This window comes from Akebia trifoliata, chromosome 9 (assembly GCF_017979445.1).
Source record: "Akebia trifoliata isolate Shusen 1 chromosome 9, ASM1797944v1, whole genome shotgun sequence".
Taxonomy (NCBI): domain Eukaryota; kingdom Viridiplantae; phylum Streptophyta; class Magnoliopsida; order Ranunculales; family Lardizabalaceae; genus Akebia; species Akebia trifoliata.
In genome coordinates, this window is record NC_141383.1 from 314199 (window position 1) to 325748 (window position 11550).

An 11550-nucleotide genomic window follows, 5' to 3' on the forward strand; every position below is an offset into this window, starting at 1 on the left:
GAACTTCGAACCGTCGAACATTGACCATTTGTGTTGGTTTATCGCCATTGGCAACCACAAACCAGGTAGGGGACTTTCAACTCTTACTAATAACCGTAGATTTCGAAAAATTGCATTTAGGGATCTTTCGAAACTTTTGTATGCTTCAAATTTATAGAATGTCGCTTAATTTACTTCAAATTCATGCTAGAAATAGTGATGTTTGATGTGTTTTATCGTCGTTTAAATGTTTAATTCGTGGGTGGGTTAGTAGAATCGAAAATGAGTGAAAAAATTGAAGAAACGAAGAAGAAAAATCGAAAAATTCGTAAAAATGAAGTTTCTGTCGGTTCTACCGTGAATAGTCACGGTGCTACCGTGAGCCGCCGTGCTCCAAGCACGGTGCTACCGTGAAAACCAAAAAGTGCCCGAAAATTTTTTCTGATATTTTTTTTGGGTTCCTCATACTTTTAACATGTCAAATCGACTACTTATGACCCCCGTAACTCCATCAAACGAAGTGGGAAACAATTAAAAAAAATTTCATCACGATGGGAATGTTTTAAGTATTCACGTGATATCTTTTGCATTTCTTTGAATTAGGTTACAAAATTACATACATTTTCTTATATTATCGAGGACCTTCATTTACAAAAATCCATTTTTAATTTTGAAAAAATCGAGTTTCCGACACTTAGCCAAATTTTCACTGATTTTTCCAATTTTGGCAGTTTGCCTTCGCATGTCTAGTGGGACCCTATTTTAATAAAAAAAAATTGGATAGTTTTTCGATCGAATGATCAAAGTGTATTTGTAAGCTTGAGAAAGAAATAATTGATTTGAAAAGTCGAGAAGTAAGAACACGGTAGAATGGGAAATGGATAAATCGGTAAAATGTCAGAGTCACACCCAAGGGGTGATGTCTGCATTTTACGTTGTATGTTGTATGTAGGTTGGTGAAATGATATCCAGGTTATTAATGAAAGGGCTGCATGTTTATTTAAATTTATGTTGGCACAGAGGCTCCGAGTATTGTTGTTTATTTTAGGCCGGGTGGCCACAGTTGCATGGTAGGAACTGGATATCTATTCTCCACCCTGTTCTGTTAATTTCTCTTTTGTTTTAAATGAAATATATATATATATATATATATATATATATATATATATATGTAGTTATTTTGTGAGCTGTTAAAGGGTCTGTGAATGCCTGAAAGGATAGTGCGTCACATCATCCGGAGGGATGTACTATCCTGGGATGTACGGTAGGGACCACCAAGCTCATACGTGGTATGGGACGCGTATGAGAATGGAGTCACAATTGGAATCCGGGTCCATTCCTTTCTTATCTTTACCAGTGAACGTGTATTGTAAAGGTGGTCGTATCCGAATAGAGTGTTTATTTTGGGAATCACATGCACGCCTTATAGGCATAGACGAAGATGAGTGGTCAGTGATCACTAACAATCTAGTAGTAGTCGAACGTTCTGACACATCGAAAAGAGACCCATTGCTTACGGTCACGTCAAACGGCCCGCCTGAGCCGGATAAATGGTCACCAGTGTGGTAAGAGCAGCGACCGGCCACAAAATCAGGAACTAAAAGCCAGATTTATGTTGTAACATCATGTCCCGACTGGGAGCGATCCAGTCGTGAATCCCAATTCTCTGATTCCATTACTCAACCAACTTGTATTATGTATCTGTTGTTATATTTTGAATTATAAACTGCAAAGCATATTTGTTATTTCAATGTGATAAATCGTAGTTGTATAACAAAATGAAAATGTATAGTGAGTACCGATGATTGATGTGATGTAAACTTTTAAATTATATAGTTGCTCATCCCTGACTATACGTACCAGTTAACCGTAGTTTCAATAGTAAAACTTGCATGTATTGAAATGTTTCAGTATGCTTACTCGGACATATTAGGTGAGGTTATTAGTAGGGGCTGTTTGTGGACTTACTGGGTAACCATTGTTACTCACCATTTCCTTCTTGTTTTTTTTAGTTTCAGAGCCTACAGCTGGAGAGGCAGTCGTAGAGCCATCTAGCGAGGACTACCTGGTGGGTCATATTGACGACCAGAGTCCGTTACCCGGTGAGCACCATGACTACTTCTACTAGGAGTTCGTTCGTCGTAGGAGTGGTATATGTTTTTTTTCTTTTTTGGGACCGAGTGCTAGGTCTATGTTAGAGTGAGGAAATTTTTGTAATCCTGTATATTTCCTTCTTTTTGCGCAACTCTGAATCAAATCCTGCGTTATTCGCAGTTTACTGTCTTTCATACTTTGTATATTTTGGTTCATTGTCATATACAAGATCTGTTGGTTATCGGTTTCCTTTGTTTTGAGTTCCGCAGAACGCTAACATAAACAGAGGAAACTGTCCAAGCTTCAAGGTTCGACCTTGGGATTTGTGTTAGCGTTTGGCGGGGCGCCACAATCATGTCATTAAAAAGTTAAAGTGGATGTGACCATTCATTAAAAGTTATGTTGCATAAAAAATTCTGTATTAATTAGCATCAAGTTCAACGATTTTAATATTAATTACCATTGAGTTTATAATATGATTTAGTATCGAACTCGATGATAATTAAATTACTGTTGAGTTCATAATATTATTTAGTACGAATCGACATTGTAACTCATTTTTGTTCGATTTTGTAGTTTTGGTTCCAACACAATTTTTTCATCAAAACGACAAACAAAACGAAATTGATAAACCGTAACCCTTTTTAAATTATCTATTTACTTGGGTTTTGGCCTAGATTTTTGTATTCATAGAAAAAAAGTAAAAAAAATGTTAAAAACCCACCTCTTGTGTCACTTTTATTGTATAGAAGATTGGGAAGAAGAGCTTGAGGAAATGAGAGCAAGATTGATCTATTAGAGGGGTTTTTAAGACTTGATATCATCAACTAAGAAAATAGTAATTTTGACATTTCACACATCAAAAATGGTGAAAGTAACCTTTAGGTTCCATTTAGAAAGAAAAAGTTTACTAAATGTCCGGTTCATCTACCGCTGAAAACTTAGGGACTATTTAAAAGAAAGTCCCTCTGTGAGGGTTCTTTAAGTAATTTTTTCTATTTTTTGAGAGATTTAGCCAGTAGTCCTAAATGTTGCACTTTTATTACAAAAATTCTCTTAGAGTTCTAACAACTCCAAGGGAACCTTGCTTTATGAAGTTTGTTACCCACTGAACCTCATTTTATCAAGTTCATTAACGAGCAAAACCTGGATTAGGATCTACATAATTAATTTGTTACTTAACATACCTTAGAATGGATTCTAACCACATTAATTTGTGACGTCCAAAAACATAATCTGACTTACAAGATTATAAAAGAAAAAAATTCTAAGAAGTTAAAAACATAAATTGAAAATTTTTTTTCCCTGTTAAATTTTAATTTTAGATTTAGGAGTTTGATATCCATCTATTTTCAACATCTATTATCAAGATAAAAAAGATTTAAAATCCATGTGTGCCTGAGTTTTGGTAATAAAATAGCACTATACAGGTCAGCCCGGTAAATTTCTCTCCCTCTCTCTCGTTTATTTTTATTTTTATTTATTTTTTGATGTGGGGGTGCGTTTTGAGTTTGAGAAAGCAGGGTTGGGGAGTGTGAATACAGACCTTAAATGGCAAAGATAAGGATATAAATTCACAGAAGAGAGAGAGAGAGAGAGAGATTGCCCATCAGGGAAGCAATACGGAATCATAAGTTGAAGACAAGCCCAAACCCAATTTGCCCAAACATAGTAAACGAAGATGAGAGGGTGCACTGTTGTTATGGGTTCAATGTTGGGTTCCTCTTCCTCCCTCCCAAGAACTCCCATCACTTCCACTCCATTCCTTGACAGAACAAACAGAAGAAGAACATTATTCTCACAAATCTCTCCAATTTCTTTGAATTTCTTCAAAACCTTCCATTTTTCTCTTGTCGCACACTCAAAGAAGGATTCCCAATGTGAGGGGTTGGTTGCCTTAACTTCTTCCTTTTCAAATGTGGAGGAAGACTTATTCATAGTTGTGAACTTCTATCGTTTTGTGTTCATAGAGGACCCACAAGAACTAGTTTCCAAGCACCTCTCTTTCTTGCAGGTCTCCATTACATTTCCATTTTTCTCATTTGATGTTGTTGTTGATGATAATGGGTAATTTTAATTGTTATACAATTGAGAAAGCACGTATATTTTAACAGGTTCGTGACATTCGCGGTCGAATTTACGTGAATGAACAAGGGATTAATGCACAGGTTTGGGTTACTTCCTCTTTTAGTTTTTTTAAGCTCTTCATCCTTAGTTACAAAGTTAGACATGAATGTGGTTAGTAAGAAAAAAAATACTAAGAGAATGCTTGATTGAATATATGGTTCATGTTTTTTTTGATAAGTAGACTGAATTATATTAATAAAAGAAAAGATTGGTTGAGATAACTAGCCATCATACAAGAGTTAAAGTACAAACTACATAGAGCTAACACAAAGTTAATTTAAACATAAGGACTCCCATTTAAACACGAACTCATTGAAGAACACCCCTTTGAAGTCCATATCCAGTTTGCTCCAAAAGAATAGGAACCCCAACATCCATGTTGTCAGATTGGATTTATGCTGTCGATTCCAGTAATTGGGACACAATAGTGATGATGGATTATTATTTGGGAAGTTTAGGTTTTGGATTCGGTCACTCTTGATAACAGAATAATTTATTGATTCGTTTACTGATCCAAATTCTTTGGGAAGGCTTTGTTGTAGCTTAAGCATACTTTCTCATAGATATCAAATAGCTCCCACCAGTTAAAAATTGCAGAATTTAGTAACCCATTAGCTTCATATTTATTCCTGTTAGAGTTGAATGGTGAGATAGGATTCATGTTACTGATCCCAATAATTGGGACACGATAATGATCAATAATTAGGTAGTTCAACTTTGGGGTTATGTCATTCTCAATAACACAAGACTTGGGTTTGGACAGAGTTTAGCTGACCCAAAAACTTTGGGACAAGGCTTGGTCGTTGTTGTTAGCTTAAGGATACTCTCTCATACATATCAAATTGGCTCAATCTGTTAAAAACAAAAAATTTAGTGACCCATTTGTACTTTTTTTATTCTTGTTTAAGCTTTAGCAGCCTTGCTCTGCTAGTCCCAAGCCTGGATTTAAGAACTCTGAGTCAGGTTGGCAGCGAGAGGAAGAGCCTTTGCCAAATCCTTGCACATTGCCCCAATCACTAAAATTATAAATCTCTCTCTTTATTTAGATATTGATGTCGCACATTAATAAAGTGTTCTCACTTTTGCAATTACATTTAAGCATGCGTGCCAATTACTTGAAAAAAATCTGCCATCTATTAGGTTAAAATACTTGATTGTACTGTTCTTTAAATTTCTACAACTGAATATGTGGTCAACTAGCTGTTCAAATGTGTTACTTGAAGAAGCAGTATCTTCAACAACCATAAAGCAGTATTGCTAAGGTGAAATAACATTCTCTAGCTCCAATTCAAATCCCCAAGATGGACTTGTTGAGATTGTCTTCAAATGTGGACTCGTTAATTTTCTTTTAAATGCAGAGTCTGTTTGCATGCTTTTCCTATCTGCAAGGCCAACAAACTGCATGGGTTATTAGATTTTGCCATCTGTGTTTACTGATTACATATTATTAATTTATTACCATATTCTTCCCTCTCGTGATAATAAGCTCTACATGCAATGTGCAGTACAGTGGTCCATCTAAAGATGCTTTTGCATACATTGAGTGGTTAAAAGAAGATAGCAGATTTTCCGATATTTTGGTCCAGATTTCTCCATCTTCGAACGGACATGCCTTTCCACGATTGAAACTGCGGTATAAACCTTCACTTGTACAGGCAAGATATACACATGCTCTGTGCACTCTATTTCTGTTTTGTTGCCATAAAATACAAATATTCTGTTTCCACAGAGTAATATGTGGGTTCCTGGCTTATTTGAGTGCCACTTAGGGAACCGGGGTGGTTGGAAACCAGTACAGTTGGTCACCTCATCCTTACCTTTTCCCAATAAAGTTTCGTCTTAAGATTATAGGCTGTATATTTTGCAATCTATCTTGGGTTCCCTTGGCGTTGACATGGCACCCCATGCAATTCCCAGGGTGATTGGCTACCAATTCATTTGGTAGCCCCATTGTTACCTTCTCTCACAAATCTGTACAAAACAAGGGGCCGTATCTATTGCTTGTCTACCTAGTGTTTTGTTTGGGTTGACATGGTATCTCAAAGAAAATAACATTTAAAATGCTGCCACCTAGTAAACGTGATATATATAGGGGTGTGTGTGGGGGGTGGGGGAAGGGACATAAGTAAAAACAATCATTTTTCAAAATATGGGTTAGAAATTTCGGATTGAGCTGATTTTTTGTGAGGATGATCAATTTATGAGAAGATTATCCTCACAAAAAATCAGCCCAATCTGAAACTTCTAAATCCATCAAAAGTGGTTTACAAATTATTGGTAAAAAATCGACGGTCCACATTCTAAATCACTTTTGATGGGGTTCGAAGTTTCAGATTGGGCTGATTTTTTGTGAGGATGATCTTCTCAACATAGAGATCATCCTCACAAAAAATCAGCTCAATCCGAAACTTCTGGCCCATATTTTGAAAAATGATTGTTTTTATATATGTTTTTACTTATGCCCCTTGAACGCTCCCCTATATATATATATATATATATATATATATATATATATTGATAGGCCCTATTAAATGTGATATGGCATTTCCATCTAATACCTTTTTTCTTTCTAGGATTTCTAACTAAGAGCCCAACTATAGGAAGTCAAACTTGGTGCCAGCTAGCTTAGTTGGTATATTTTTAACTATCCATACTTCTAACTATCCCTTAATAGAATCATAGTTATATTTTTTTTATGTACTGCCTCGTAAAAAAAGTACAAACTTGGTGCAAATCTTTTGTGCTAACCGTTTATGATTGGAACTACCTTGTCTCACCACCAATTGTTCTAGCACTAGTTACAACTTACAACTCTAGCATGCATCTCCTTAATAATGTCATTAATACACCTGGCTGAAGCTCTCATTTTGCCCGGTACTCACCAATTAATTCTTTAGGTACTATTGGTATGCATTTTCTCTAAGTCTATAAAAACCATGCATAGATTTTTTAAAACTCATCCATTGATTCTTTTTGATGAGTAAAACTTCTCCATAATTGTCTAAGAAAATGACTTCGATATGACCTCCCCGGCGTGAAAATAAATTGGTTATCTGATATTGCTATTTTTTTAACCTTTTTCTCATCACTCTCCCATGATTTTTCATAATGTGGCTGAAAATTATCATCATCATCCTTTATTTTGATAAATCTAAGTATGACTAAGACTAAGAGAAAAGCATTCAAGAAGTAGTTTGAGGAGACCTACCTAGAAACTGAAAAGACCAACTACGTGTTGTTCTGACTTCCGACAACAAGCTTTCACCTAAATTATTTGAATAGCTTACGGCAAAAGAAAGTAAAACCTAAGATGTTGATGATGACCTCAAAAAAGTTGGGATCAACTGCACAAGTGATGTTACTTCATTCGTTTTTGTCCCTAGCATTGTGTTATATTACTTAAAGTGGGTTTGTATCTTCTCTCACTACTTCAATCCTCTTCTTTTTAGTTGCAACAAATAAACAAGAAATAAAATCCGCTAATCAAGGGAAATTATAAGCCAGTCAGGGGTGAGAGCTTACCTTCCCCAACATGACAAACCTGTTGTAATTCTCTCTTTATAACTCTATGGAAATCAACTTCCTTAGCTGCATCTATCATTGTAGCAAATCGAGTAGACCTTGTGATGGCACCTCCTAATGAACCTTAGGTCTTCAGGATTTCACCAAGATGAGCAAGTGTGCAAGAAAGCTTATCACTGTCTAAAACATTCATCTAGAATGAGAAAGCCTCTCTAGAACCCAATTTCCCCTCTTCATTCTTCTGTTCACATTTCTCTTTTGTCAACTCTTGGAACTTTTGAACCACTTTGGCCTTTGCCCATAATGACTCTCTAGAAGAGATCAATGCCTTCTTAAACAAGGGAACCTGAAGTTTAATGATTTTTGCAATCACCAACCTCACAATAAATACTCCAATTGTCATTTTTTCGTATTATTCGTCCTTATTTCCTTGGACATTTTTTTTTTGGGTGGGATTTCTTGGACTCTGAAGAAAGCTATTGCTATTTCCTTCTTTTTTTCCCCAGTTGGAAGGAGGTACTTCACACCTTCCTTTGCTTGACCCTTCTATGCGCGCTGCCCCACTTGCACCATCCGAATGGAGAAAAAGATTGGAAGCTGTAACTAGTTTTGATGGAGCATCAAATTCACATTTTAATAGAAAGTATATTCTATTAGATGTGAGAAATGGTAATGATCTTTTATATTCCACTTCTTATTAAGAAAAGCTTTCATTTATGGTTTGATTGCATCCGGGTTTCATAGTTTGTGGTAAAAATGAGATAATCTATTTTATATTGTTGTTAGTAATTTAGCGTTGTTTTATTGTTCTACATCGTCAGTATTCCTTGCCTGTAACAGACCATGGTTATTGAAAATCTTTATAATTGCTTTAAACAGGTTATGAGTGGGATATTGGTCATTTTCATGGAGCTCGTCGACCGGACGTAGACTGCTTTAGGAGCACTTCATTTGGCTTATATGAGTCAGAGGTATGTCATTGAACAACAGTATCGTTAACAGTATTTTATTCCTACATTGTCGTTAACACAACTTAATTTAAAAATTACAATTTTATCAATATCCTTCTGTAAAATGAAGAATACTCAAATCAGGAGAAGGGGACAGGTGGAAGGCATCCTTCACACCCTATGCACACATAGGCCAAAGATTGACTTGAACTTGATTGAATGATCTTAATCATTTGATCTACAACATACTGTTTTTTGGTCTCTACCTTTATGACTGTGCTACCTTGACCTTTTGTGTGCCCAGTCCTGATGCAATCTTTCTTATTATATCACTTTTTCTAGTTGTTCATTATAAACTAATTTTGTTGCTTGCATTTTTCTGTGCATTCAGCTTACTTGTCCAGATCCCCTATCCGATGTTGATAAAGTAAGTACAGATATATTGATGTACTGTACAGGAGGCATCCGCTGCGATATATATTCTGTAATTCTGAGGTAAAAATGCTTGTTTTTGTCAGTAATAGTGAAAACTTGCCATGTTGACTTGGGCAGGCCTAAAATCTGTCTGATATCTTATTGGTCTGATCTCATACAACATTTAGATGGATGCAATAGCCAGGTGGAGCTTTAAAGTAACTCCACGATCTGTCTTATTGATATGGGTACAAATGTTGGAGTCTGACATGGGTATGGAGTGTCGGATTTGGGGAACTCTAAAAATATGATTCCTATACTTGGGAGCATATTTTAAATAATTACATCTAGTAAAGACAGTTTGTCACGCACTAAAGACACTTCCTTGAGATGGTATTTAAATTATTGTGTGCACGCGCGCGTTCGCTGTAATTCATCCTTGATTTGATAAATTATAATACATTTTTATACATCTTCCTCATTTGTTATTATTATTATTCTTGTGTTTAGAAAACTAGTTTGACTTAAATCAACTCATTTGAATCGGATCGTGGATGTTTGATCCAAATCCAAGTTCCTAGTCTGTGTCAGTGGTTAGAAGCACATGGTGCTGACTTTTATGCCTTCAGGACACAACCTTTTTATATTATACACATGATCCTCCAATTGATTGATTCAAAGTGGACTCCCGGGACAAAAATATCACTGATTTAATGATTGTAAGTTTGTTACCATCTGATAACGAGAAAAAAAAAAGTAAAATTTTCTTGAATAAATATGGTTTAATGGTTGGGCCTCATTCATCGGATGTTCAGTATTATTACTTTGGCCCATGTGAAGATTGCCAACAAATAAATGGTCTAAATCTGCGTATTATTGGGCTTATTGCACAGATGCAGCAAAAAGAAGACTAAAAAAGCAATGATTTTTTTTAGAGCTGCTATTGGCACCTCAACTTTTACTTATTGCACCCCAATAAAAAATAATGAAAATAAGTGAATAGCTGAGAATAAGTCAAAGTTGGGCTGCCTATAGAAGCTCTCTTGTATTTTTTTTTGCTAGATTTCTATTTTTTTGGGTTTAGGATTTTATATGAGTCTAATCATAATTGTAAACAACTACTGAAATTGTTTGAATGAGTGTCATAATGTTTTGTAATATTGAGATTATAATTTGAGCCAAACCTTAGTAATGTTTGAAGAGTGTGTTTTAATTTTTAATTGGGGTGTGATAAATAATTAAAGAAATTGGGGTGTAATGAATAAATGTTAGGGAGCCAATAGCAGCTCTCTCTCTTTTTTTATTTATTTTTATTTATTTTTTTATTTTTTTATATAGTGAACATTATTCTTTAATCTCTATTTTGTGCTTAATCATCAGGAATAAGGAAAACCCAAAGTGTTCATTCTTTTTAAGAAAAAATTATACTTAATCTCTATATTGTGCTCAATGAGTCGGTTTTTCTTGTATTGTAGGCAGCGGGGTTTCCGAAACTTGTTCACATTGAAGGGTGGCATTTCTCATTATCTCGAGGAAGAAGGTCCAGTTGAGTGGCTTGGGAACTTGTTTGTTTTTGACTCCCGTCTATCTCTCCTGCCTTCTACCTACAAGCCAGAGGTCGTGACTGGAGGAGGCAGGCCTCAATCGGTTCCTGAGAACAGTACCTTTGCGAGATGTTACATCTGTCAGTTGCGCGTGAGTGAGTTGAGGCACCGAAACTGTGCAAATCTCGATTGCCATCTACTTTTTCTGTAAGTCATCTTCCAATGGCCATTTATTCTAACACTAAAGTGCACCTCATATTCCCTATGATAAGTATTTTTAACTGTGACGACGTAAGAACTAAAATTTCTTACCCTCGATGGTGTTTATTCATCTCTTTCAGATGTTGTACTAATTGTATGATGGAGTTTCGTGGATGTTGCTGTTCGAACTGCATTTCTGCTCCTCGGCTTAGACCTATTTTGCCTGGGCATCAAAGATATGAGAAATGGTATATTTATCGGGACCTAGAGTTGCAAAACAATTCATAGATTGAGTAGACCAATACCAGGTGTGTGTGCCTTTTGGCAAGAAGAGCAAATTAGTCTGGTGTCGATGAAATTGATAGGAATTCATGTATAATCCACAAGCCAAACTAATTAGGTAGCTTTCTGTCTGCTTCTTTCTTTTACCATCACATTCATAATGTCATGGTCATCGTCTTCCTAATATTACGCCATTGGTTACATGTCAAGCTGGCACTTCTTATCGATGCTTTGTTCTGAAATTGAAATTCATGTCGTCTAGACCCAACTTAAGGCTCGGGTTTATTGATATCATGTCGTCGTATTGATGTTTTGTTTTGTACTCAAAACTTTTGTTACTCATGGAAAAACGAACTCCGAAGTCACAGAGATGTGTCTTCGATATAAGAGTGGGGAATTCACTTGAAACATTTTACAATACATGGGGTGTCTTTCTT

The 11550-nt window shown here is 35.8% G+C and overlaps 1 protein-coding gene across 2 annotated transcripts; it reads left to right on the forward strand.

Moving 5' to 3' along the window:
• The first annotated feature begins 3576 nt into the window (after positions 1-3576).
• On the forward strand, positions 3577-11550 carry LOC147393947 (rhodanese-like domain-containing protein 8, chloroplastic). Of its 2 annotated transcripts, none has more exons than XM_086454548.1 (8): positions 3577-4087; positions 4188-4241; positions 5706-5855; positions 8229-8391; positions 8602-8693; positions 9064-9167; positions 10562-10837; positions 10972-11550. In XM_086454548.1, the coding sequence occupies exons 1-8, from the start codon at positions 3755-3757 to the stop codon at positions 11117-11119; spliced, it is 1320 nt and encodes a 439-aa protein (XP_086310674.1). In that variant the 5' UTR covers positions 3577-3754; the 3' UTR covers positions 11120-11550. The 2 variants fall into 2 exon arrangements, with proteins under 2 accessions (XP_086310674.1, XP_086310675.1); XM_086454549.1 differs by having other exon boundaries at positions 3948-4087; positions 5711-5855; positions 10972-11547.